The sequence below is a fragment of the Helicoverpa armigera genome, chromosome 13 (assembly GCF_030705265.1).
Source record: "Helicoverpa armigera isolate CAAS_96S chromosome 13, ASM3070526v1, whole genome shotgun sequence".
In the NCBI taxonomy this organism is placed as follows: domain Eukaryota; kingdom Metazoa; phylum Arthropoda; class Insecta; order Lepidoptera; family Noctuidae; genus Helicoverpa; species Helicoverpa armigera.
In genome coordinates, this window is record NC_087132.1 from 8045376 (window position 1) to 8071222 (window position 25847).

Below are 25847 nucleotides of genomic sequence, written 5' to 3' on the forward strand. Positions count from 1 at the left end.
TTTTTTTTTAATCATCGTAATATGATCGTGGGAATTCGGTGATTAAAACCTTTCTATATTTTTTCTCACTTATCCATGACTTCATACATTTTTCATGATGACTGGTCTATATCTAATTTAATTCTGCGATTACGTGATTCCTATCCTTTTTTTAATACTGTCAATTATCAAGACCTATGTACCCATTGTCAATTTTAATTAAACAAACATTTCTTTTGTCCACAGGCGTTAGTTGTGTGTGCGTGCATAGCGTTGACATCAGCTCAATTTGGGCACTATGATGTTGACTTTTCCGACTTCGGCACCAGTTTCGGAGGTGCGGGGTACAACAGTTACGCAGCGGCCGCGAGAGACCCCCGGGCTAACCAGGGTAAGGGGTTCCAAGGTTTATACGGTTCCAAATTTTGTCTGCATGCTAGCATAATTGAGGTATGCATGCGAAATGAAGTTATTGCATGATAATTGTAGAGATTTTTGCTGCATGGTTTATGACGGATGAATTTTGCAATATCTTTTGCACTAGATCGTTAACTGAGTTATAGTTTCTATACATTTTTATAGAATGAAAACTGACTTAAAATGCATGTTTAGCGCAATTTACTACCTACACAATCACGTTGTTTCAAATAGTTTGCTTCGCCGCTAATTATAATACTGCTGGCTAAATCCGTCAGGGAACGTAACTGTAATTGTACCCATTCATGTAAATGCAAAATAGACATACACTTCTTGTTTGTTTATTTATAAATGCACGTGTAAACTGCAAGGTTATTTAACATTATTATGCAACCACAAAAAATCTTAACAATCAAGAGTTAAATGGAGCATTTGACACTCAAAGGAATTCTGATATAAAACGAAAAAAATATCCCACGAAAAGCACGTACCTACTTTTCAATGACACACATTTATAACGAGACAAAACATAATTCATTCTCATACCATGTAGGTAGCCTTAAGTAATTAAAAATGTCAAAGCTTTGGGTATTAAAACAATGTCAGACATACGTCGGCCCTAATGTTTAATTGCATATTAAGAACCAGATAGTTGTGGCGAAGGTCGTGAGAAGAACAATTGTGGTCTGATTGTTATCAGAACGTTGGTGAACGAAAATGTTGGCCCGTCTGCGTTTGCCGTGTAGCTGTCACGTTTACGAGCTTGAAAAATGGTTTAGTCTTTGTTAAAATAAAAATGGTGGAATAAAATCCAACATATTGGAGAGTTCTAAAAATAGTCGCCTTTTTTGTGGAATATTCGGAGAAACGTGTAAAATAAGCTCAGTGTGGAAGATATTGATAAGTGGGTAGGTACTGCCATTTTTGTTAGCTACATATGTAATACATAGTAAGCTTGATACCTGAAAAAAATCTTATGTTTTATATGATAAGTAGATAGACAACACATGTAATTCGTTATATCAATTGCTCATTTGCAAATCAATCACAAGTTATTCAACACACTGTATAACACTGTTATCGATATTAATTTAAATAAGTAATTATTAAACACGCTATCACAAATTTCCACAATTTCCTACCAGTATGCAAATTACATTCCTTCATTCAAATGTACGTACAATAATTATCCTGGTATCGCAATCAGTCATCGTAATTTTATCAGCTTCGCGATTTAGTCAATCAACTTGGTCAAAACATTTCACAATGTTTGTCAAAAACGGACTCAGACACAGGGCTGATAAGCAAGCTGCCCATGTAGATAGAAATCGCGTTTGTTACGAAAATCACCATTGCGTAGGCACTAACATTTTTGGCAGTTAAATATGACGTTTGTTAAAATGTAGAAACCATAATGTCTGTGCCTAGATACTACCTTTTGAACATAATAGCTAACATGATGTCGTCAACATTCTAAGTTCTAAAATAGCTCTTTGAGCTTTGACATTTCAATTCATCAGTTCTCAACTGATTTATACAGCAGTATGAAAATAATTTTATGGCTATTACGGAAACGGTATCCGCTAGTTAAACACTGGTTACAACCTCATGATCATTTTATGAAGTGACGATACTCAGTAGATCTTGCTCGGTCAGAACCGATCCACCAGTTACAGGTTACTGGTAAAATAGTACCATAATGACGTTTTTCTAGTTACACAAGCTGCAATTCCATAAGGCGCGGCACTCACTAATGTCCATGGCTATGAAATTGAGGAAGTACGACTGTCCACGACTGTACTATAATTAATTGCATGTAACTGATCTGTCGGAGCTAGTAAACGCTTTTGTTGTTGCCAGTACAAAGCTCGAGTCCTTTTACTCGATGTGTAATGTCCTGTGTCGTTTGATAAACCCCCGTGGTGTTCTGTTTTCAAGTCGTTTGTCTCAGTTCTACCATTAGCAAATCGATGTAGCTGCATTGCGAAAATTGAATTCCTTTTAGTTGAAAGAAAACAGTCACTTAAAGATAGTAGTTTACAATACAAGGCGAACCTTTTACAAGGTGGTAATTACCCTTTTAATTCTATAGCAGGAAGTGGATTAAACGTTTTACGCAGCTAATGCTTCGATTTTGAGCTTATGCCTGTAATTAATTATCCATTCAATCCAATATGCTTTGATTAATGGGCACACCTAAATTCCGGGACGTAGAAGCATTAAGTAGAGGCATATTATTACCGCACAGCAAGACGAGGAAAAAAATCACATACTGTTACATATTATGTACCTACATACATAGTTCCGGATAGTTCACAGAATGTACATTGTCTTTTTATTCGTAGTTTATTTACATTGCAACAAGCGTTTGTAAAAGCTGTGTGCAATAAAACAAATTGGATTGAACGAACAAAGTTTCGTTATTACGGAACCTTTGTAGATACAAGGCTTGCTGTATGGAAATTAAATATAATTAACTGGCTCGGTCCTTTTTACGGCTGAACAAACCGCAATGTTAGTCTATTTGCATTTTGTTATGTAAGCTAACTTTGGTTTATTGATTGTTAGACAACGAGAGGGATCTATCTATTTGGAGTGAGGAATGTTCAATTGTTTTGACAAATTGATTGGACTTTTGACTTGAAAACATTCTTATTTTCTGCTCCAGTGTTCAACTTATTTGTGCAAAGGGAGATAAAAGCTCATTATATATTTTGATCAATAATCTAGTTGAAAAAAAATTGCCTGTATATGTGGGTAAATACCTAGATAAAGCTTCACTTATCAAGTTTATGCAAGTAGGTACCCCTATGGTTGTTTATCATAAAATAACTAGGCCCTAACGGGTACCTACCCAATGTTTGTGTTCTATGCGGGCCCTTATTCAATTTCAATTACTTATCTATTTACGGTTTGATCTATCATTAATATAATATTGGACTTGCAAACTTCGCTCTTAATTTGATGATCTGAATTAGGTAAATATTGCGTTATTTAAGAAGGACAAATTCTTGGTATTCGTCATAATTTCCATACATTTTAATATTGTATCTAGAGGGGTTTCATAATATGATTTCAATTTGGTTCGGAGAAATTTGCTGTTTTTGAATAAATAAAAGGCAATAATACTAGAGCAATTCGTGCATAAAAACAGATAAATATCTAGTTTTTGTGATAAGTCTGTATTTTACAAGGGCGTTCTGTAAAATTGATTAGTGAGTCACGAAAAATAACTTCACCGTTGGTTACAAAGTTACAATACTCAAAGAAACTATATTTAAATAAACCTTATGTGTTTGTGGCAATTGTTTAGAAAATTAATTACAAAGGTCACAGTTAGAATTTGTCTTTTTGAAACATTATCATTAACTGTGTGAAAATGCGGGATCATTTATCATGCTTGAGTTTAATGACCGACAAACTGATATATTATATTCTCGGTGCTTTTACATATTTTTTTCTGTATTATATGTATTTTGGCTTTGCTTTGTTGTATTATCCAGAAGGTACTTAAGACTTAAGCGTTAGTAGGTACACGTTACGGTGTACCTAAAACATATTCTTGGTTTGTGTGAAGTTAAAAGTCACAAAAGTTATGTAAACGATACGCAATGTGACACAAACTTGGGCCTTCATCTGTGTAATACACACAATATTTTAGCTGTTTATGTTAGAAACACGTGTTTTCTTCACAAGTGTAAATATTGTGAAACTTTTGTCTCACGACTTGTTTCTTGCTTACTTGTAATTCTTAAATGTAACGTTAATACGCTAACTAGTTCACCGTTAAATATTATATAAAATTAGAAAATACTTAATACATAAGTGTCACATAATCAGGGAATTAAGATTTCCTACCAAACATAGTACCAACGTAATACTGCCATCCTGTGGTTGATCTCTTCGTACTCGTGTCAGACTCGACTTTCCGTCGCTCCCGACTGCGTGCATTACATTGTATGCATCTGTTTGAGTTTCCTATATCTATAAATGACTATATTTCTGATGATGATGGCATTAACCTTTAGCCGCTTTTAATGAAATTCAGAATGCATGCCATTTTGCCTCGCTTTCCTATCAAATAGACACTGGTCTAATTTTTTTCCTGTTGAAAGAGCAGACGTTTTCTGTTTACCAAAATTCTGTACTATTCAGCCACATACCTATATGTCAAAGTCGATTTTCCATATCGATGACTCCACGATAAGAACAAAATGACTTATCAATTTAACACCACTTGTCTATAACGAGACAAATTAAGCCATACATGCTCTCGTTGGTCACCTAGCCATGGCATATTTTGCGTTCAAATTTAACGTGCGTAACCGCAGTATGACACGCTCTTAGAAGGGTCCTAATGACAGAATCATGCTTCGCCGAGCAAAAACCGAGGACATTTTGCAAGTCCGCGTTTGACAAATGCATCCCTCTATCAGAATTAATTATGGCTACAGCTTGTGTCCCTAAACAAATAAACTTTGCATGTTATATTATTTTGTGTGGATTTCGCTTTTGGATGTTTTGGTTGGCATTTAATTTTGGTCAAAACGGTTTCTGTATGCTTCAAGTATTCATATTTATATCAGAATGCTCCTTTCTGCCTATTTTGCATTCATATTTTATATTATTATTCATTAAAATGCTACAAAAACGTCTTGAAATAAGGATGTCCGTCTGTATTTTTGGTAATATTAGCAGCGCCTATTTAGCATTTCGCAAGTAAAGGTACATCAACAAAGAACAATAAGTAGCTACTAATTGGCATACCTATTTGTCTGTAGGACCAAAATATTACAATCCCATGTTTGGCACAGTTTACTTTATGCAAAGTGCATTGCTAAATACACAGCAGCTCTCAGAGTCTATAAAAACAAGACCCGTAAATTGACTCTGAAAAACGGTCAATAAGGATTTATATAGAAAATAAACAAAGCGATATATAAATGACCTTTTTCACCACAGGGTACTGCACTGTTTTTCTTCCACTTCCATATACGAATAGAATTGATTTAATTAAATTATCACGCGACTAACATAAAATTTGCATTTTATAAGACGTGTATTTATTGATTCGAATCTATCCGATTGCGTAAAGGTGTCGATCGAAAATACAAATGTAATAACTATTGGGAGTTTACTATGTGAATGAAATCTACAGATACAAGGACCTCATAAAGAGATCAGTATCGGACATCCCTTTTAGTTAAATGAGTGCTTTGGAAGCCAATTCATAAAAAGTTCATGTTGAAATTATTTAAGGATGGCAGATCAAAAGTGATAAGCGTAAACATATGAATATTAACACAAAAAACTGAAAAACTATATTATTTATTATATACTCGTATAGAAACGTACAAAAGATCATAATATTACGAGATGTTCCTATTTCGGAACATCCGTCCATCTAAACAACATAATTGTTCTAACGAAAACTATTATAGTTTCGTCTAAAATTTTAATTACATAGCAGCAGAATATAAACCAGATAATATCATGTAAGTGTGGTTAATTTAATTGTTTCTAGCTGCAGTCACGATTACCGCAGCATTTGCTAATACATTCACGCGCTCTGTTTAGTTCCTTCAATGTCATGGTGATGCCTCGCTTTGCAATTAGAGCATGATCGTTGCGTTAATTTTTTAATGTTATTCTATAGATTTATGCCTGGTTAGATTAGGTTTGTTGTCAGCCATTGTTGTAGATTCTTTATTTGAAATACGTAACTTGTCAAAGTAATACACGATTTTTTTTCTTTCAAATATTTTTATGGCCAGTATTCTTGTAGTTTGAAAGTGTCATTCTTTTTTCTCTCTTTATAGTGAGCACTAAAACAAATGTCATGCATTGTTTCTTCACAATAGTTTAGTACAATTTTGGGACATATTTTGTCTAAACCACACAAAGAGACAGAATGACTCACAAACATTAGTACATGAGCAATTTAGTATCAGAGCTTGACATCCTACTTCAATGGTACTTTAGCTCCTAAGGACAAATATTTCGCAATGCACGTTTATGTCGCGTGTTCAACAACAGAGAGACAATTATATTCATTACAGACACCTTTAATAATCTCGGAAGTAACCACTTAACTATAATATGTAAAGGGTTGCATAAATATAATCCTTGCATGGTCGATATACCTAGCCTAGAATTACAAATTCAATAGTAAGGTAAATTGTTACCTAGAAAATAGCTTGCGGCTCTTCGAGTTGTAAATTGTGGTAAAGATATAATAATATAACGTTATCTATCATTACTTATTATGCCAAGTGGGTATGAATTTCCATCTGGGTGATCCTTTTGAGTTCTACTCGGTCAGAATATTGCAATATCTGAAATATTCACAACTGCAATTAAAATAAAACAAAGGAACATGTTTTGGAAAACGTGGAAAGTAAACCACGTGTAATATTTTAATAAGCCTGTGTATCAGATTTGAAAAGAGGCCAAGTATGAATTTCAGTTGTATTACTAAATTTTTCTGACCTCAGTACTTTCAATAATAATTAATTGTTAATTTATACTTTTACATACAAATAGAGGACACTATGAAAATCTGACGTCAAAAAGTCGTGACGACATCTAATACATAATAGTTAAATAAATAATACATAGTTTAAACTATAATAAAGCTGTATCATTTTTGAATAGCTGTCTAAATAAGTGACTTGTTTTCCAAATGTCAAGCCCAGAGGTCTAATGACTACCTGCAAATCGTTGTTAGCAATTTAAATGTATTTAAGGCAAACAAAAATTTGTAATCATTTAGGCCTCCCACGGAGAGTGCGAGGCGGTCTCCTTCAATCAGTCAATTATTTCGTCACATTATTGTGTTCTCGTCATAACGGCTCAATTAATTATTAGTTTGTAACATTATAATCATGTGTACTTTCATTGCGTAAAGGTATGTGGGCCACTGAAATAGCCTTAGGGGCCAATCATGTGGTTATAGAAGCCTTCGTTTTTAGGGGACCTAATTTAGTAATGATAGATAATGATTTCATTGTAATTGATAGATGTAATTGTTGAGAAATTGTGGCCTAGGTGATTGCTACAAGAGTTTGTCCATTCATATTTTCTTGTGACATCATACAGGATATTAGCGGTATTTTTATCTAAAATACTTTGATATTATTAAATTTAATTCGTTTTTAATTATCTTTAATAAACCAATTTTTAATCCTTTAAAATGCACCTTATCTAGCCTGTCTTAAAAACAATAATAAAATAATACTTAAAATCAAAAGGTTACTGAACATTAACATTTTAAAACACCCGCATCTGATTTATTAAGAGTAAATAAACAAATAATTATCTTTCTAGACAAATTAGGTATTATAATTTTGAGATAACTGCCTAATTAGAATTAATATTGATATTTATGAAGTTTATTTTTAGTTATGAATGTGGCGCCAATGTTTTACATGCTCATTTATTTATACTTAGTTAGGTATAAATTAATATAAAATGTCTTTTTTTTCTGATTTCCTGATCGAAGCTACTTATTGTGTTTGTGAGCAAACTGATCATCATGACCAATATGACTATAGGTTATCTATGCTACACTTAACTAAAATAAGAAAATGTTTTAAATACCGAAGACAATTACTATTTGTCGCCTGTAACAATTCTACTGTCATTTCAATAAACGTATATACGCAATCAGAAATCGTAACCAAAACATTGATCTACAATTAAATGATCCTTGAGTACCACAAATTAGAGTAATAGACTTCTGTTTACGACTTCTATTATACTCGTAACATCTTATTTGTCAAAGACTTCATAATTCAACTGTAATTTTACGAATAATTAGCAGTTACTCAAAGGTTAACGAAAGCTTAACTAGCTACTGATTTACATCTGTAACCAATTGAGCAATAATTGAACGTTAAGACGTATTTGGACTTATTTATTGGTTGCTAATTATTAAGTCTATCAAGGACTTTTTAATTTGAAAGCATATCTTTTATTATTATCTAAAAACATACCATACTTATATCACTTGCTTGTTATACTTAATTTTTATTTCTTAATGAGATAATAAGGGGTTATTTTATCGAGATTAAATACCAAGATGTTATCCGTAAAAATCTCCATGTACAATAAATTATTTAATTAATTTAATCCCAATGTTTTGCTTTGACTTCATAAAAAAAAGAATCATACAGTGACCTTATTGTATGTTCTTAACAATTAATCGAATCTCTTAATGATAACATAATTGATGTGAATAACTGTCCGTATCATTAATAATTATTAAGTATTGAATCACAATGAAGGTAATTGTAGGCTTGGTATGAGGAAATAGAACTATGTGAATAAAGGCTTCAATTACTGACAGGAGGAAATAACGAAATTATGAAGCTTCCTCATTTTATACGTATAAGGAATCACACAACGGATTTCCTAAGTTGTGCTAAATATTTTAGCTTTTATTACCTAGTGCTTATACATCACTATGGACCACTTTTGTACTATATACTAGCTAAACGATTTTCATGAAGAAAAAGTATGCGGTAGTAAGGAGCTACTGTTGTGTTAATAAGTATTCAGAGAAAATTGTAATTATCGCGGAACCACGTAAGTGTATTGTGACACTGCGTGTGGCCTTATCATTTTAAAGAAAGTATGATACAAAGATATAACAACATAAATAATATGAAAATCCAAGGCATTTTAACGACTCGCAATCTTCATATTAATTAGCAGAAATGTGAAAATGTCATCGTAATCGCATGCCATGTTAATCCGGTTCGTTTATGATTTTACATAATACGAAGCAATTGCATAATATCTCAATTACAGATTAAGTTATTGGCCGCAAATCTTCATTACAGTGTCAAAGTATAAATAAAGTTTACTCGCTTATTTTGAATTACGATTGAATTGCTCCTTAAGCTGATAATATCGCTATGAAAATGTGGCAAAGCATTTGTCTATATTAACAGGGAAAGGGTGCCTATCTATTTTGTACTAAGTCTCCGGTTTATCTAGAATCTAGCCTTTATTGAAACTTTGTTTCTAGCGGTATAATTCGATTATCTTGTCTTATCGGGCTAACATCTATGAGGTAAAAACTGATGCAATCATCTATAATAGATTTGATTACAGCTCTGTTATCTTTTCAATCTTACTGGAAGTTGTTTGTAGATAAAGCATTTTCCTCGCTATACTAAAAGCTGAATTGATATCCTCGAATATTATAGAACTATGCAAGCTTTCTTGCAATCAGTTTCATTAATATCTTACTAATCACTTCTAAAACAATTTGGTGACCCAGAACGGAGCGTACGCATTTATTCTCCCCCCTTCTTTTTCTAAAGGCCATTGTCGTTCAATTATCACTTAACCGAAGTGTCAGTGTTCTATTTTTGTCATTGTCAAAGTTACGTTTACCTAATTGATAAAATCTTGACAATTGATTAACGATTAAAGAATTTACTTTTGTCAGACTGCTGACAAATTCATAATGATTGCTATGTGATCTTTGAACTGACAGGTCGATTATAATCGCTTTGTCTGTTTGATTAAAAAGAAACGTTCCTTTGTTCGTTTTCGTTTTGAATTCTAAGAATGTTTAAATGTTGAGGTTGGTTTAAGGTTATGGGTAATGTTTAAGAAATACTTTACTTAAATAACAGTAGACTAGACCTCATAAAATGCCATTAGGAAATATAAAGCATTTTAATTCATTACAATTATTTTGTCTACAAATATTTGAAACCCCCAAAAATTTGAAATTTTTTAAAATATATAAATAAAATGAGTTCCATAGACACCCATTAACAAAATATTTCAAACAATTCCAGGTCCAGTGCTGTTCCCTCCATCCCCCAGTGGTGACCCCTCTCAGACCAGCGGTGTGGTCGTAGGAGCATCAGGCTACGGCTTTGTGCCCCCCGGCTCCCAAGGTAAACCCTACGGCCGATGAATGACCCCCTAGTCCAAATGTAGTTAGCACTAATATAGATATACAAATTGTAACACGAGATTCAGGTCCAACATATTTTTATACTGGCATTTTGACCCCCAATACAAAAGGGGGTCATGCCCAACTTTGTCAGAAATAGACCCCTGTTCGACAATTTCTGACAAGGAATAGTCAAACAGGACTCTTTTTCTTTTTAAAATTTCAAATTTAGGTAAATATTTAGTTTGGATTTATGATTTTGCAGATTTAAAGAATTACTAACAAAATGGTGGCTGAAAACTTAGTTGTGTAGGTTATGTTTGAGATATTTTGGACAAACCGAAATTATCTGAAATAGTTTATTTATGTATGAGTTACTGTAAGTATATAATAGATAAATGATGAAGACTGGAGTACTAAACTAACTTGATCTTAAAGTTGAATACTTCCTAATCTCGTGTTACAAGTTTGTACAAATAAATGTAACTGTTTAATATGTTATTCTACCAAAAACCATTAATTGGAGAATAGCATATTGATTGTAAATTATTTTTGTTAAATATTGCTGTAGTGTAATATAATTGCATGGGTAGTAACTGCATGTATTTTCATACTTTCCCACGGGAGTTTTTGGTTATTTAGCTGAACCTGTAGTGGGTACGGGAAACCAAATCCTGTATAAAAATAGCAAAAAAAATCAAGCATGTACACTGAGCTGAAAAAATATTTTGTATTGTATAAGTGTGTTTGTGAGAGCCCATGTTATTTATGATTTATAAATAAACGAATGAATTAATATATGTTTTATTTTATTACCTGCGCGTTGCACTATAATACGCATGTTTGCACTGCCGACAGCCGTAGTACTTACCTATTAATGTACCTAAAATAACAATTCGCAATGTAATTATTATATAGCATTGTAGAGCAATATAAATAGCTTTTTAATTAGACAGTATCTGTACAATAGTAGTGTCAAATTAGTCGTGATCCTGACTCCTGCACGATCTTGGTAAGAGGTGTGACAGAAGCAATCCGTCTCAACGATTAATATCTAACGTTATTCATTTTGAAGGAAACCCACTTGAACGTTGATTTAATAACTGAAAGTATATTAAATACTATTGCAGAAAGTGTGAGAAAAAAACGTAAAATGAAGTGTTTATTTCTACAGGTACAAATCCTTTGTTGCCAACAATAAATTTTCTTCAATTACATCCAATTACAGGTAAACAATAAATATTCATTAATTGACAAAACTCGTCAATAAAACGAGGTCGGTTGCCAAAGTTTGTATTACCGATGCAGTACCTGATACCGACACTAAGAACTTACAATAGTTACATGTTGAAAGTCGTGATTGATTTGACAATAGTGGACAAAGAAAATAATTAGGTATAAATAAACTTAATAGGGAAACGAATGCTTGCTTTCTGATCCGGCATTATGAAGGTCACTTGTACGTGAACTTGCCGGAACAAGACTGGCATTAGGCTGCTTGTACATGGAGATAGTTAGACAATAGATCGTGAGATGAAGGGGCGAGTCTCTCTAGTGAGCGGTAACCGTATCCACCTTTCAAATTCACGCGATAGATAAACCTCCTCTACCTCTTTACAATTCTCATAATTGTAATAATTCGTTGGAGTAAATGAGATGTAAATCAATTTATTTTACATTCAAGATTTGCGGTTCAAAAGACTATGTAACTACCATTTTTGAACAGTGTAAACCGATCTACAATATTCATAAAAAGTAAGATACAGTAAAAAGGTTAATTACTTATTAAAATGCACCTGCACTGAATCACCCTTTAACATTATAGACACGGGAACTCCAATGAGTAAAGCGAAATCATACAAAAACTGATTTAATGTGACCGTGTCAGCTGATTCAAATCACGGCCAGTAGACTAAGTCGCGTGGTATGTAGCCAGCCTTAGATTACAAACAATTCAATTGACCTGAGGGCACTGCGTTTTGACACGTCAAGTTATAAACTTATATTAATCTATCAATTAATATAGGTTGGTTGTAATAATTTGTATAGGAAATGTAATAAAGCAGTTCAAGTGACGTGTATTGCTGAGTCATAGATTTTGTAATGTCGGTTGGTTTCAACAGCTATTGTTCCTGAAATGCAACCTCAGAAATGCTCGTTGATAATAATATGCACTTAATAAATTGAATTTATGTGCTAAGTTCTTTAGAAAACCCCTTGAACAGATTGCACAATCATTTTCAGTCTTTTTTTTGCAATAAAAATGTTAAATATTAACAATAAAATATCATAAACACAGATCTAAACCGTTTTCACAATCAAACAAACACTCGCTAAAATTAAAGGTTTCATCAAATTAATAAAACAAAACAGCAGTATGAGATTAAATTATTCATAACGGACCATTTTAATTGTGTTTGACTAAATTTCCCGATAACTTCATTTATATTTTCGGGTTCACTTTCAACCGGGTTCACTTTTCGGGCTGAATATTCAATTTGCGTACTTATAATCTCGCGGGCCCTCCCTACACGGTCAAATGCATTTTAATTATGAAATTGACATATCACAAGTCCGTAGGCTGCGCACATTTTATAATTTAATAAAAGAGTTTGGACTTATGAAATTAATTGAACCCTTCCTCGGCCATTCCTAGCCAGACCTCTGATATTTATCTAATGCATATTTATATGTTTGCTCACACAAAAATAGGGCGTTGTTTGTGTTTATTAAAGGGTTCACATTAGAACCCTTTTAGTGATGTGTTTTGTATAAATGCTCAATTTTGATTGACCCTTTTTATTTTACACTAAATTATTGTTGCGTGAAAAATAAATATTTACTTTTTATGGAATAGTTTTGTTCGTTTCTTGTATGGCAAGATAACAATTGTTTTAACAAAGGGCGGAAAAACGGATACGTATTGAAAAGTTCCCCGGCGCGACAGTTTCATAAGCTTTTTTGCTGTGACAGCTTAGACATGGATTCTGTTTTATGAGGGAAATGTTTGTTTTCTTACAGAAGAATTGTTGTCAAAGAAAGTTCCACGACAAAGTAATAATATTTTTGAGTAATTTTCTTTTTGGTTGTCTCGTAGTCTGGGACGAATATAAAAAGTACTTGTGGCGGTGAGTTTTAACATATTAACAGTCACTGACATATTTAATGATAAAAATACTGATACGATGGCAAAAATAAATGCAAAATGTTTAAGACCATTATCACGACTTACGGTAAGTTGCGTTTAAAAAAAAGTTATTCTTGAACTCGCATTACATACGTAAAAAGTTGGTATAGAAGTGTTCATATACTTGGTACAAAATATATTTAAAACATTCCATGTCAGATACAGTTAAGTTATTCAAAATTAACATACCTACTACCAAAGATCCAAAACCGACTCGTCTAGCATCAAGTCAGTTTAAACTGTAACACGAATTAAATTCTAGGTTTGTTCTTAATGAACACGAGTTCTTGTCTGACTTAAAACTTTGCACGTCTGTAATACGTGCATCGCTTGTTCTGTGTAAAGGACAGGTTATGTTGAGGAGCGTAGACAGAAGCGACAAGCGATTGATAGTTTATTTGAACATCGCCTTTTTGTATTGGTTTGTTTGACTAACCCTCAAACAAAAACTCTTGGACAAAAAATCACCCTTTAGCAATATAAATGATCTCAGTCAGTCAGTTGAGTTTAAAAACTGTTAAATATGCATTTTAAACAAAATACATCATTCTTTTAGAAAATGAAATCACTCATAAGCACGTGATGAGACCTTTGTAAAATGTCGTTAGGACAGAAAAGTCATTGTGATGATTCAGAAATGTCATTATAAACTCCTCCTAAAATATTTGAAAAGTAAATAATAACACCAAAATAAGTATAAATAATATTACAACCGCTAAATCTTATAACTGGGGCAGTTCCATGACGGAAGTGACGCGTCTCGCCGTAGCGGCGCCACGCCGGAACCCGGCTGAAGGGTTGCCCCGTCACAAATCAAGTTATGAGAAACGCCACAAAAGGAAACTTTGTGCATTTCCGAGCCGACAAGCGTGAAATCCGACACAAACGACCCCGTGCAACTTTAAACCTTAAACTTATTCACTAAGCCCCAAATTCCCTTGCACGTAATTAGAAGCACTCTTCAATACTGATATAAGTTTACTTGAGTGATTATTCTTGGTATATTGAATGTGTTTGTAATATTTTGTATTAAATTGTTAGCGCGGATAAACAATGAGATGAATGCCTTTGTTTCGGTCTAGTAACGAATTTGAGGTTTTCTTTGATGAGGTTCTTTTGCAACCGTAAACAGAAACTGGTAAGTTTGAAATGGTATCCCTTTACCACGGAAAAGATAAATAAATATGTAACGAAGTTCATTAAAAAAAGTGATAAATTTCTTTCAAACTTGTTGTGAGAAAGGTGTTGAGCATTAATGTGGACGGATATAGAGAAAAAAGACGACCAAACAAACGTGGGTACATAAGTATTAGGTGCTTGTGAGATGACGTCTTATATTAAAGCATGGAAGAAGAAAACGTGCTGCGCCGACTTTACGCCGACAAGGCTTTTGTCACAGATCTAAATACTTTAAACGACTTCAGAACCGTTCTGATATTTAAGCTATGTAGTACGAAGTAGATTATAAATAAATAATAATCATGATTCATTCACTGTTTTGGTGCAATGCATAAATTTGGTAAACACGGAATTCACGAGTCATGACTAAGCAAGTTGGCTACTGTTCCACTGACAAATAAGTAAGTAGCCGAAATACCGGATTATAATAATAACAAGAAAACCGTGTCATACATACAACCTATTTGGATAAGTTACGTGGCTAGGAAACACAAAAAAGATCGTCCTCTCATCCGGAAAAGTGAAGATACCAAAAGATTAAGCTATCAGTATGCGTTCTTACAGAAGTGATTATATTAGAAAAAATAATTAGGTGTTGCAGTTCAGCAAATAGAATTGAAATTCCAAGGCCTATTAAAATAAAATTGTTATACATTAAAAAAAAACTTAAACTGTCTTTTAAAAGTACATTATTGATATCAATACAATAGAAATGAAATCGAGACAAAAACCTTATCGGACTGCAAGCAATTTATTGTACATTGACTTTACATTTATTTGATTATAACCTTGTGGTTAGTTTAGCAAATATTGTAACCAATCAAACGAACGTTACCGTTTTTGTTAAAAGTTTAATTTGAAAGTATAATATTTAGAACACACTGCAGACTAAACAGTCGCAGTAAGAGTCTGACACTCCCTCACCGCTGCTAACCCACAGCGGGAGGGGTCATTTGATGATTTTTGACATCGTTAAAAAAAAAGTCGGCCGACAGTTGGACCGATGCTTGGGAATCAATTTTTTAAAAAGAAAATCGTTAGTTCAGTCTACTTAGATTTTACTCGATTTCATGCCGGTTAGGCCGGTAAAACTTGATATTTGTAAAGCGCATATTGATTTATGGGCCCAAAAAAACTATCGGCCGACTAAAAGTTTGCAGTGTGCTGTTACTCTTAATTCAAAGCGTTGACGTCATTAAGATATGATTTATAGGAGCAAATAGTGTCAGTAGGTCTGATTTCATCCAACGAAGTCGAGTTGTAATTCTTGAGGTTTTTATTTTTAACTTACTCATAATGATGATGGAAATCATGCTAAAAAGAGAACATAGTTATTTATATTTTATTTTGTTTATATCTAGGCTAATAACTATTTCAGAGATTACATAATTTAATCGTGTTATATAAGCGATAAATAAAATTTACTTATGGGTAGTAGAGAGTTTGGAAATGGTTGGTTATAGAAATATGCGCTTTTAATAACGAATTTGATACATTTGAGAGCTGGTAGATTTAACTTCTAAATAATATTAACGGCATAACGAACAGGTACACGTAGGTTTAATTTATTTGCACGTTTCTTCCGCATGTTCTGACATATTTTTTATCATAATTTACATAGATGCTTTACTTTAATACAGCTTTCCCAACACGGGGTCCCTGATGAGTGAGTAAAACCTAAACTGTTTCTGAAGTTGATCTATCATAATTTCCGGCAATAAGAATTAAAATAAACTTTTGAAGAAGTTTACTTACCCAACACACTTCGCGAAGTATAAAACAATATAAAATTGAACTAAACCTAATGCATTATATTTTCCTACTTTCAGGCCCGGCGATACCTAGGTTTTTCTACAGAAGACGTCTTTATCTAAGAAGGTAGAACACAATTAGTTAAATCAAACACGAATGGTGTCTACGTTGGTTTGTACAAAATAATTATTTAATGATTGCCCGAGTACCTTTATGTGTTAAATTAATAAAAATATTGATTTATGAACGTGTCAAATATCGCCATGTGTTTATAAATATTTTATAAGGCTTGTTTCACCATTTTAAATGAATAGTTTAATTATGATTGGCAGATCATCAATAATTTTTCATAGCCCTTGACTTAATGAATTAATTTCAAGCAACATTATTTTAAATTAAGGCAAATCTTTAGCATAATAATCTTGTTATGGAGTAGTTTAACTACGTAAAGAATTTGCTTTGATTTAGATGTAACTTTTATAACGTGTAAATTAAGTGTATTTTCAAATATATAGGTAGGAATTGTAGAATAACTTTCCATAAAATGCACGTAGCTTTAAGCATCATCTATTAACATTCTCTATACATATATTTAATCATGTAGGTATATTTAAGATTTTATCAGAAAAACTTTCTTTAAATAACATTCTGGTGAGACAAGGCTTATAGCTTATGTATTCATATTATGTAAATACAACACAATGACGAAAATCTGTGATAACAATAAAATAAGTATGTATCTACAGAGAAGGAAGATGTAAAGTATTCTTTATCCCTATATATAATAGGTATGTGCCGAATGTTGTGTATTAATTTTGTATGAAAATGGGAATTTATGTGAAAAATAGTAATGTAAATAAATATGGAAAATGTATATAAATAAAAGTCTATATTTCTTAAACGTTAGTTCTTTATTGAACCAATTGTAATTTGTAAGTCAATTTTAGGTTTAAAAAATTAAAAAAAAAGCCTGTTGGTATTTTTGTAACTCTTGGCTATCCTCAAGTGACATTTACATTGTTTTCTAAAATGCTTGTCGCTCCTATCAAATATTAGTTTTCATAAGTATTTTAAAACAAAAAAATAACCTCTATTTATGCCTATTACCAATGAAGCAGAAACCATCGATATACCAATATTGTCTTCACACATCCCCAAAATTTTTCACCACACAAAAAATATCCATATCAAAGCAAAATCCTACATACATAGGTGAAGCTTTTATGAAGATTTTTTCGTCGAAACATGTGTCCCAAAAGTCTTATAGGAAATATGTAGTAAAGTTAAATGAGATTTACGTTCACAGATGTAGTTGCCAGCCACTTCAATCTGCTCTCACGCCTCATTTCATCACCTAAACGAAATTCGCTCTTTTGAAGGGTGAATTTGTCATACAAATATGATGGTAGGTAGGTATAGTTTATCGTATGTAAGTACAACTTTACTCTGTACTATAAGAAGATAATTCAAATTTTATAAACGTGAAAGTTTGTGTGTGGTTTTATTGTATAGTAACTGCTAAATTAATTTTGGCAACTGATAATGGAACTCGATAATATTGCTTATATCAGTAGATTATGTAGCCTACTTTTTTCATTCAAATTCGGGAAGTAGTTTTCCCGGAAAGCGGATGGAACCTTTGGTGGTTGATAAGCTTCTCATTATGTTAATTTTACATCTTATATTTGGATGAAATGTTTTGATCAAAATCATAATAAATTCAAAATGATCTACACAACTACGTTGGTGGGCCATATAAGTCTTACAGTAATACTGATGGCGTTTACCAAACAAATTAATTGGAGTATTTCGCTGCTACGATCAAACTATTCCTGCCTTTCGAACTTACAACAATTACTCAACGTTATAACATTTTATCTGCATTCACGCTCCAAACACGTCGTGTTTATGTAAATGTCTGGCAAACCGTTGCCTTGTACAAACATTTGATAGTTCACCCAGTATAGTCTTAAAGGCGAAATTAACATCAGAGGTATCACGATTTAATTATGTACTTATATTGTTTGGTAAATAGTATTTGTTAATGTAAAGCTTACTGTTGGCAACATTGCAGAAATAATATTTTATGAAGACCGGCCATACGAATATGCATCTAAAGGTAAGTACTTGACCTTCCCTTGTTCCTGACTGTCTCATTTTCAAAAAATATAAAGGAAAGTGCCTACAAAGTAGTATCACCATATTTTCCCCTGGTTCCTTCAACCCTAAAGACACGTATGTTTTCTTCGGAGGGTTATTTATTTTTAAATTAGATTTGGTTTCGGAGGCGGCCTTCTGTCTTCTATCCGATGCCATTATGTGGAATCTATCACGTATCCACGAGCCTTCAAAGACACGACGAATCTTTTTTTTTTTACCACTTTGATATTCAAAGCATGGCCAGCCAATCCGTTTACCGTGAACAAAGTAATATTAGAACTGTGTGATACAGGACTCGCGCAATATGTTTGATATTCCAGATTATGTCACATAGCCGTGTGTTTTTATACAGTTTTTAATTTGTAATAATATTATACGCAGTGTGAGTTTTCCCCAGACTTAAGAATTCAACATTATTGACTATTTTTTGTAACTTCCAAGGTGATCTTGTAGGTACTATACCAACCTATTAAGAACTTATGTAATTTTGGAGTGTAATTGTGATCTGAAAGTTAACTCAAAATAAAACAACTTCAGGTGCATATATTTTATTTAATCATGTGACAAATTGGTGTGTTATGATGACGGTTCCACAATTTTCTTGAATATATTATTACCAGTGCTTTGATAGTTAAATTGAAAACTTTGCGCGTGTAAGTGGCGCGGTGAATTTTTTTATAAACCCCAAGTGTGACGTCTACAAGCGGCCAAGTAGCCGTTCTTTGATGGAATAAGCTTTCTCAAACTTCCTTCTGAGCTTAGATTTAAACTTTCGTTTGATGCTAGGTATAAGACCATATTCTCTTTCAGGAATGTATCTGGGATCCCCCCGTGGGTTTCTTCTTGGATCGTTTTCGTCAATTCTGGTACCAGGACGTTGTCCGTCATTCCGATTACGATCTTGGTCGTTATTGCGATCACTTCCTCTTTCGTTTTTGCGATCACCTCTTCGTTCGCTGTCGCGATCTCCTTCTCGTTCGTTGTCGCGATCACCTCCTCGATTATCTCTCTGGTCGTTGTTTCGACCGTTGTCTTGGTCATTGTTATCATTACCACCTCGCTCATTGCGATTACCTCCTCGATCATTGTTGCGATTATCTCTCTGATCGTTGTTGCCATTACCTCTTTGGTCATTGTTGCCATTACCTCTTTGGTCATTGTCCTGATTACGCCTTCGATCAGAGTTTTCATCATCTCCCTGATCATCGTTTTGATTATCTCCTCGATTTCTATCCGAATTACGTCCTTGATCGTTGTTCTGATTACCTCTTGGGTTGTTATTCTGTTTACCTCCTGGGTTATTGTTCTGTTTATCTCCTGGGTTGTTGTTCGGGTTACCTCTTGGGTTGTTGTTCGGTTTACCTCCTGGGTTCTTGTTCTGATTACCTCCTTGATTCTTGTTCTGATTACTTCCTTGACCCATGTTCTGATTACCTCCTTGATCCTTGTTCTGATTACCTCCTTGACCCATGTTCTGATTACCTCCTTGATCCTTGTTCTGATTACCTCCTTGGCCCTTATTTTGATTACCTCCTTGACCCTTATTTTGATTACCTCCTTGACCCTTATTCAGATTACCTCCCTGACCCTTGTTCTGATTACCTCCTTGACCGGAGTTCTGATCGATGTTCTGACTGGAATTTTCCTGGGACGTATCAGTTGAAGCCTGATCTTGGTTGGCTACCTCTGCCGCCATATTGTTTGAACCTGCATCATCCGGATAAAAACGTTATTTATTAAAAAACAATTGCTATATTTATCTCAGGAATGGTAAGGTTTAGGAGAAAACTGTTAATCCCATTTTTGTATAAAATTTAAAGATCTACAACTTTGGTCTGATGTCTTTTTTTGATAAAACTTACCGTTTTCGAAAAAAAAACTAAAAACCTAAAATTTTGACATTTGACCTCGAATAACTTTTGACGCACACATGGGATCGATGGGGACTTTCAGTATTTTATTTATAATGATCAAATCTAGCTCTCCACTAAAAATCAGCTTTGTGGGAATTTTTGTTGTTTGACCACTACTTTTATGTCTATTTTGACCGGGCTATATAACATTAGTATTTCAAATAGTAGACGCAGACAACAGCATGTATAATTTTGTTGTTTGGTTTGATCTGAAACTCTTTTTATAATAACAAAAATATAATCGTCTATATGTGCAGACAGTATATATAGTATGTATAGTGTATATAGTACCTACACTAAAAATATCTAAAAAGATAATATAATATTACTCACCACCATCAGATTGATCCCTTCTTGGAAAAGTATTTTCACCTTGTCCATATCGAGAATAAACGTTTGTCGAGACTTGAGTTATTTGTGTATTGGCGGCATGGCTTTCAACTGAAAATTCAGAATACATTATTACAAAAGGGTATAAGGGTAAGTGAAAACAAGTTTCAAACTACCGATATACACATAGTTTAGAGTAGAAGTGGTATTGTATTTCTTGAATGGCTCTTAATATTCATTTATTGCTGACGAAGTTACTTTTGTATGTTTTGCTATTATAAAACTAGAGGAGCTTTTCCATTGCAATTTTTTAACCATGTATATTTTACGCATCCTACATAATATTAGGGGTTAAAGTATGAAATTGCCGTTTTATTCTAGTAGGTTTTTGAATTGCCATAGAGTCTTCATGGTTTGAGGTTTTCGAATGGAACTTTTTTCACGTGGTTTCTGTGATGTTCTTCTTTTAAAAAATGTGAAACATTTGATTATCGATGTTCAATTGTTTTTGTTATTCAACTTAACCCCTCTGCTCGACAAGATTTTGACATATGACTTTACCGTTGATTCGGCGGGAATTTTGAATCGCGACATGGAAGTCAAAAATTTGTACTAACTTTCAACACCTGAATTCTAAGTCCGTAATGCCTGATCAGAAGTATTTTAACTATAACTTTAGAGCTCACTTATTTGACAACAACGTGCAAAGGTCAAATGGGGTCAGTTAATTCAGAAAAAGATAATAATTACGGTGTTTTTAAGTCTATCGAAAAGTTAGGCATTTCAAATTTGGTGAAACATTACCAATAAATAATCGCATCACTTTCTCAAACACAACACAAACGTCATATTTGTAACATTTTCAATCCGTTGCAATACATTTCGTGCACTTATTTATGTTCAACAACTAAAAAATCAGCACATAAAATACACAATAAAAATGAACAATTTACAAGATCAAAAAGAAGTAGAGTTTGGAATGGAGTATTTTTTTTTTTTCAATCAGCGGTGTGCATTCGATACCTAAATCGGATATTTATTATAAATAATCGAATACCAATTTTATATATACCTATTTTTTAATAGCAACTTATTTCAATTTTATTTCTTAATTTTAAATTATAGGTTCAATTTGTTTTTGTTGTTAAGAAAAAATATATTTAAGTTTTATGAAAGTTTCTAGCATTCAATTTTTATATGTATTATTTATTTTGGTGTTGCGTCATTCGTATTAATTTTTAACTTTAATTGAATTTTTATTATTCTTATTTGAATTTTAATTTATTCTTATATTATTTCTCAACAATTCTAAGATTTTTGTTTCGGCGGAGGGTAAGCCTGGTGTTCTGAAATATAATGCAATTTGTAACTACCAAAGTAATGTACTTATTTGATGATGAGAAACAATAATAATAATTGATTGATTTTAAAGTCACCAAATATTTTTTACCGAATCCCAAAAAGGAGGTGGTTCTCAATTTGGATGTTTGTTTTTGGTCGAAAGGGTATATTCCCCATATTTGTTATTAGGTCCAGGATCTGATGATGGAAACCTTGAGAAATCGAGGGCAACTCTCGAAAATTGTAAGCATAGATAAGGTTATAACTTGACACTCAGATGTATGTCTGATAACACTATGAAACAGTAAAGGTTTGGAGCTGACCTGATGATGGAGACCAGAGAAGGTCGAGGGAACTCGACAACCGAACTTCTCTCGTCTCCACCTCCTTCACTGTTGCAGAGGCCTCGGAAATACGAATAATATAAGCACAAACACGAGAAAGATTAAATATTCAGTTGTCGAGTTCCCTCGACCTTCTCTGGTCTCCATCATCAGGTCAGCTCCAAACCTTTACTGTTTCATAGTGTTATCAGACATACATCTGAGTGTCAAGTTATAACCTTATCTATGCTTACAATTTTCGAGAGTCGCCCTCGATTTCTCAAGGCTCCATCATCAGATCCTGACCTGATAATGGGACCACCTCGGAAGTATACGCTATCAAACAAAAAAAGAATCACCAAAATCGATAAATAAATGGCTGAGTAATCGCGTAACAAACATACAAAAAAAAACCGGCCAAGTGCGAGTCGGACTCATGCACGAAGGGTTCCGTAAATTACAGTTAAATCAACCTATCTCAAAAACTATAAGAGATACTTTGATCAAACCAAAAATCGTTGAAAGAGTTAATTAGCATGCATCACCTCTATTTTTTTTAGAATTTTATACCCCGTAGTTATAAAAATAGAGGGGGGGGGGACATACTTTTTACGACTTTGAGAGCTGATATCTCAAAAACCGTTCACTTTAAGAAAAATGTTTTTTAGAAAACTTTATATCATTTTAAAAGACCTTTCCATTGATACCCCACACGGGTATGTACATCGAAAAAAAAAATTTCATCCCTCAGTTACATGTATGGGGGGCCCCACCCCCAATTCTTTTTTTTACTATTTAGTGTCATATTTTTGTAGCGGTTCATACAACACATATTCCCATCAAATTTCATCACTGTAGTACTTATAGTTTCCGAGTAAATCGGCTGTGACAGACGGACAGACGGACAGACGGACATGACGAAACTATAAGGGTTCCGTTTTTGCCATTTTGGCTACGGAACCCTAAAAACGGTCGAATTGAGAACCTCCGCTTTTTGGAAAGTCGGTTAAAAATAAGTCGGCGGCGGCCATCTTTCCATCTTAGATCAGCTTTCGATGAACAGCGAACTATTTGCCCTTTCAAACAATAAAATCGTCTTAAAATTTTGCGATAACTACACCTAACTACGGCTCTCGTCAAATAGCGTTGCCGCTCAATTAAAAAGTTGGAAGTAACGAATCGCCATTAAGTTTGGCAGGTCTACAGGAATCCTGCACATAAAACACCCGAAGAAAAATAAGTCTTCATTTGCCGTCTTCAGAAACCCTAAAAACCGAAGATCTTTTTTATTCCGGCTACAACGTATTTTCTACCACTGATTTTCTAGCATTTTTTTCAAAATAAATTAAGTCATCTTACTTTTCCTAATTTATTTTCAGATTATGGTAAGTATACAAAAGTGCAATTTAGTAATATAATAATATCAAATAATATAAAATTATTTAATCGATTCTTTATTTTAACGAATCGGATCATTCGATGCAAAACTTCTATCACCGTCGCCATCTTGTCTATGCGTCTTCAAATTTAAAAAAACAACTAATGTAAACAAACATGGCGAGTTCGATCGGAATTCCCGGTAATTACGATTGGATTTTAAAAAGGTATATTTTCTAACGGGATGCTAAATATGAAAGGTTTAAATGCGTAAAAATAATTTAAATTTATTTAGTTATTTTATTTGGTACTCACAAATGCGGTTTGATTGGAAAGAAAATAAATATGAGCGTAAATAATTAGGAAAGTGTATGACTGATTCGCAAGACCCCGATTGGGGTCTAAACCGAGCTTACGGTGACATTGATGTTCAGACCCCAATTGGGGTCCGCTACGGATTTGACGGTTAAACAAGAAAGATGGATACTGCGAAAATTTGAGTAATTTTTGAATATGAGTTCCGACGCGGGATTGAACGGCAGAAACAGCCCGCAATATCAATGCTGCATTTGAAGAGGTGTCTGCTAAAGAACGCGCCGTGCGATTTTGGATTAAACGCTTTCGTGGTGGAAACTTCGACTTGAAGAACGAGCCATGAGAAAGACCGCCTGACAGGTGATTAACGAGAAATTAAGAGAGACGGTGAACGCCGATCCTAGTCAAACTACCCAGATACCCAGCCGAACACCGAATAATGTTGAAAAAATTAGCAGTAAAACAGCCACGACTCATGAATCGACCTTCACCGCTATTGCTCCATGACAACGCGAGGCCTCATACAGCAAAATAAACCGTTTTAACTCTTCAGGAACTGCAGTTGGAAACTATTCGTCTTCCTCCATATTCGCCAGACCTTGCTCTAACGGACGACCATTTTTTTTGTGATTTGGACAATTATCTACGTCACAAGAAGTTTCTTCCCAGGAGGCAGAACAAAATTCTTTCACACTGTTTGTGCAGTCTAGATCCTCAGAGTTCTATCGTAAAGGCATAAATGACCTTCTTATTAGATGACCGCAATGTATAGATAATAATGGCAACTATTTTGATTAAATAAGTTTGTTAAAAATTTAAAAAAAATACAATTTAGGTTTTCAGTACAAATCGGCAATTTCATACTTTAACCCCTATTATTATATAAATGTGAAAGTTAGGGAAAATGTATGGATGTTGTACGCAAAAAGTGGTGGACCGATTTGGTTTAAATTTGGGATGTAGATAGATGATACCCTGGATTAATACAGTCTACTTTTAATCAAAACACCACGCAGGTGAAGCCGCGGGCGGCAGCTAGTATTAGTATTATGGATATACATTGGGACTTACCAATTGCGAAGGTAATGACAAATGCATATACCAGGTACCGATGCCTCGCCATCGCGAATGCTTTTGTTACATTAAACATCAGTGAAATGTCATATCTATATTTATAGGTAAAATTATAGTTATTAGACAGTACTTACCTATAGAAATTAAATTTATTAGTGTATCATGATTATTCGTGACTCAGGTTTTGTGGCTAATCGGGCGTCATTTGTTTTTATTATGTCGTGGATTTGGAATACTAAATTTAATAATAAGTAGACTATTAATTTAATTGTATTTATTGAATATTTATGTATACTATTCGTCATGCACTTGACTGCATTTTTATATATAAAATAAATACTTTATAGGATTCTATGTCATAGACAAATTGACACAACGGTTTTGTTGCGCATTTTTAGCTGCATTTAACATTGCAAGAGTAGGTTTGTAATACTCTGCACATCTATTTTAATGTAAGCGAAGGAAAAGAAATAATCAATCTCACACAGTTCAGAAGGTGATTTCATGAACACGCCTCTTTCTCTCCTGAATACTATCTTGTTGTGCCTGTTAGGGTTCATAAAAGTAGATACCGACATACTACA

At 33.5% G+C, this 25847-nt stretch overlaps 2 protein-coding genes across 4 annotated transcripts in view; one reads left to right on the top strand and one right to left on the bottom strand.

Annotated features, from left to right (window-relative positions):
- LOC110370740 (uncharacterized) overlaps nt 1-17307 on the top strand; it is a 36626-nt gene extending 19319 nt beyond the window's left edge. The window contains exons 3-5 of one of the 3 annotated variants that reach the window (XM_021326655.3): nt 226-385; nt 10212-10313; nt 16508-17307. In XM_021326655.3, coding sequence (XP_021182330.1) covers nt 226-385; nt 10212-10313; nt 16508-16560 — 315 coding nt within the window. In that variant the 3' untranslated portion in view covers nt 16561-17307. Of the gene's footprint in view, nt 1-225; nt 386-10211; nt 11111-16507 lie in introns of those variants that run through there. The other 2 variants (XM_021326656.3, XM_021326657.3) reach the window with 2 other exon arrangements.
- Nucleotides 17308-19128: 1821 nt separating this feature from the next.
- On the bottom strand, nt 19129-25336 carry LOC110370723 (uncharacterized protein DDB_G0290685). The gene is made up of 3 exons (XM_064037387.1): nt 25261-25336; nt 20837-20944; nt 19129-20297 (listed from the first exon to the last, which is right to left on the bottom strand). The coding sequence occupies exons 1-3, from the start codon at nt 25310-25312 to the stop codon at nt 19288-19290; spliced, it is 1170 nt and encodes a 389-aa protein (XP_063893457.1). The 5' UTR covers nt 25313-25336; the 3' UTR covers nt 19129-19287.
- Between the last annotated feature and the right edge of the window lie 511 nt (nt 25337-25847).